Source organism: Lissotriton vulgaris, chromosome 8 (genome assembly GCF_964263255.1).
Source record: "Lissotriton vulgaris chromosome 8, aLisVul1.2, whole genome shotgun sequence".
Taxonomy (NCBI): domain Eukaryota; kingdom Metazoa; phylum Chordata; class Amphibia; order Caudata; family Salamandridae; genus Lissotriton; species Lissotriton vulgaris.
This window is the reverse complement of record NC_141696.1, coordinates 943495378-943498374: the sequence shown is the minus strand read 5'-3', so window position 1 is coordinate 943498374 and position 2997 is coordinate 943495378. Positions and strand designations below refer to the sequence as shown.

General features: G+C 45.2%; 1 protein-coding gene across 1 annotated transcript; it reads left to right on the top strand.

The window, feature by feature from the left end:
- Window positions 1–1164: 1164 nt before the first annotated feature.
- LOC147698172 (zinc finger BED domain-containing protein 6-like) lies at window positions 1165–2238 on the top strand. The gene has a single exon (XM_086936194.1). The coding sequence runs from the start codon at window positions 1165–1167 to the stop codon at window positions 2236–2238; it is 1074 nt and encodes a 357-aa protein (XP_086792320.1).
- The last annotated feature ends 759 nt before the right edge of the window (window positions 2239–2997 follow it).

The window sequence follows — 2997 nt, the reverse complement described above, 5'->3', positions numbered from 1 at the left end:
TGGCAACAGTCTGCCCTAAATGGAAGGTTCCTAGCAGGTTCTATTTTGCAAGGGTTGCTGTTCCAGCACTACATCAAGATGTTCTGGAGGTGATTGGCACAGCTATTCTGAAGAGTGCTGTTCACACTATCCACATGACAACAGACATGTGGACCAGTTGCCAAGCACTTGATTACATGTGCATCACTGCACATTGGGTCTCTTTTGCAGGAGTCGAAAAACAGTTAAAACACAAAGATGTTGACACAGAGGAAGTTTTTCAAGCTACTCGCAAACATGCAACAGTAGGCATGTTTGGCATGGAGAAATCTCACACTGCACCTAACCTTTTGGAGGAGTTTAACAGGAAGGTCAATGAATGGCTGAACACGTTAAATTCAAGGCACTCTGCTACATGTTCAAGGCCAAGCAGGGCAGTGCCCCAGCATATATTCAGGGGCTGGTAAAACCCTACAGACCCCTGCGCTCACTAAGGTCAACGGACACTGGTAATTTCACAGTACCAAGATGGAAGCTGACAAAAATGGGAGGCCGCTCCTTTTCGACTCTTGGTCCTAAACAGTGGAACTCCCTCCCATTGGCACTAAAATCTGAGACCAACTTACTCTGCTTCCGTAAGGCTCTGAAGACTCTGCTTTTTACTAAGCGTAACCAATAGTCGGCTGTGGCCTAAGCCAAGGTGATACTCCCTCCTTCTTCTACAGTCTATCCCTGGCGCCGGGAAACCCATTGTGGGTAGCTGTGCGCGATATAAGCCTAAGTAAATACATAAATAAATAAATGGCTGCATCCAAGAAATCGCATAGTGGTTTATGTTTCCACAGATAATGGCAGTAATATAGTTAAGGCCATGGAGCACGGTGGCTATTTCAGAGTGCCTTGTTTGGCGCACAGTAGTAACATCGTAGTGCAAGCCTTCTTGAAAACAGAAGCGCCAGTCGTCAAATTAATGACCATCTGCCAAAGAATCTGCACACATTTCAGCCATTCTTTTAAGGCCCGGAAGCAGCTGAGGAGCCTTCACTATGAACGTAAACTGCCAGTCAAAGGACTCATCCAGGAGGTGGCAACACGTTGGAACTCAACCTTTTACATGCTTGAGCGTCTGTCTGAGCAGTGGGAGGTAATACATGAGTTTGTCTTTAAACTTCTACTCATAAAGACATGAGGCTAGAGTTGGAGGAATGGAAGCTAATTGCAAGCCTGACAGACATGCTTCGTCCTTTTGAGCTCTTCATGCCTGAAGTCAGCAGGGAGGACTGTTCTTTGAGCAAAGCTATCCCATTGTTGCGCATGCTAGAGCACCAACTGAAGGAGGTGTGTTCAACGTTCCGAGATGATGGTGAAAAGCGAGAAGCATATGATTTGGCGGAGAAGTTATTAAGGCGCCTACTTGACAATGAAAGGCTTAAAAAGATACATACAGAACAACATTACATTTGTGCCACTATTCTTGATCCACGGTACAAAAAGGCAGTGGCTAGCAAAGCATTCATTCCTTTTGATGAAGCAGATGTTTCAAAGTACAAACATTGGCTAGCTGTGTCAGCCACTCGGTTCGAAAGAGAGCGGCAGAACCTTCAAGGAGGCAGCACAAGTACAACTGAATCAGCAGGCTATCCGGCATCAAGTTCCACATCTCAATCCGTGGCCGAAGGGAGTCACTTTCCCTCACAGCCATTAACGACACCAGCAACCATATCATCATCCTCACCTGCACCAGGCCGCAAACAAATATTGTCGGAAGGTGATTGGCTAACTCAGCAAGGGTTAGCTCAGTCCACTGATGAAAAGGTTGCAGATGGTACGCAAAGTAGATCAACCCTGGGGAACCTTGAGGCATATCTGGATGATCCAACAGAGGTCTGTCATAATGAGAACCCATTGGGATATTGGTATACAGAAAGCTCTGAATGGCGACTGATCACCAACCTGGCTCTAAATTATTTGTCTTGCCCACTTGCAAGCGTGTCTTCTGAACGTGTTTTCAGTGCTGCTGGTGCCATTGTTACTTCAAAAAGGGCCCACCTTTTGCCCAAAAATGTGGAAAGGTTAACAATAATCAAGATGAATCAGCACTTCATACCACCCGATTACAAAATACGTGAATGCGCGCAGGAAGAAGAGGACAACGACTTAGGTGACGCTGACGGAAGTTCTTCTCGGTCACCAGACCTACTCCCGTCTCAATTCGTAGACTTGGAGGACAAGCTTTGCTTGCCTGACACTGAGACCTGAAAATTACTTCCTTTTTTCCGTACTTATTCACTTTTATTCCTGTGTGTCTTTCTTTGTTTTGCTACTCTTACCACAACAAAACTCTAATCACCTAATCACAATAAGTCCATCATCAGCACGGTCTTCATCTTATTTTCCTTATTGATTTGAAGGTGCCGCAGTCTGCATTGAGATATTCACAAGTTCACAACTCAATCATGCTCCTCTATTCTCCTCCTCCAGACTCCCCCTATCTATTTCCCTCAAGGCAGATGGATAGATTATGGAGAAAAAACAAACTTTGTCTTCGTAGATGAGTCCCCTCAAGTAGGACTGAAATAATTGACTGACTACATGCTTACTGATTGTTGACAGACCTACTTCAAAAATTTAAAGGAGAGGCTGCCCTGTGGGCCCTCACTTTCCAAAGAAGTTGCGGACAAAAAGTAGAACATGTAATGAATAATGAGAAGATGGCATGCAGTGGACAGCAATGGCTGTCTGTCTCGGTTGAAACCAATTGCTGTTTGAAATTTTTGTGCAATTTGCCATGTTTTGAATATACCAGTATTGCAGGTTTTTGGGGGTTTCTTTGGGGGTGTTCTAGATTTGCGGTGCTGGGTCGGGGGGTCTGGGAGCACTGCTGGCACAGTCTAATGTTGATTGCATTTGTTTTTCAGGAAATCCAGGGTGGAAAAGGGGAGTTAGGGCCTAGCTGCACAGCGTATTTGGACTGAATTGAAGGTAGTAGGCCCATTTTTGCTTTTTGCCTGTTTGGGG

Excerpts from the sequence above, each read along its gene's own strand:
- LOC147698172 (XM_086936194.1), top strand. The coding sequence starts at position 1,165 with ATGAGGCTAGAGTTGGAGGAATGGAAGCTAATTGCAAGCCTGACAGAC.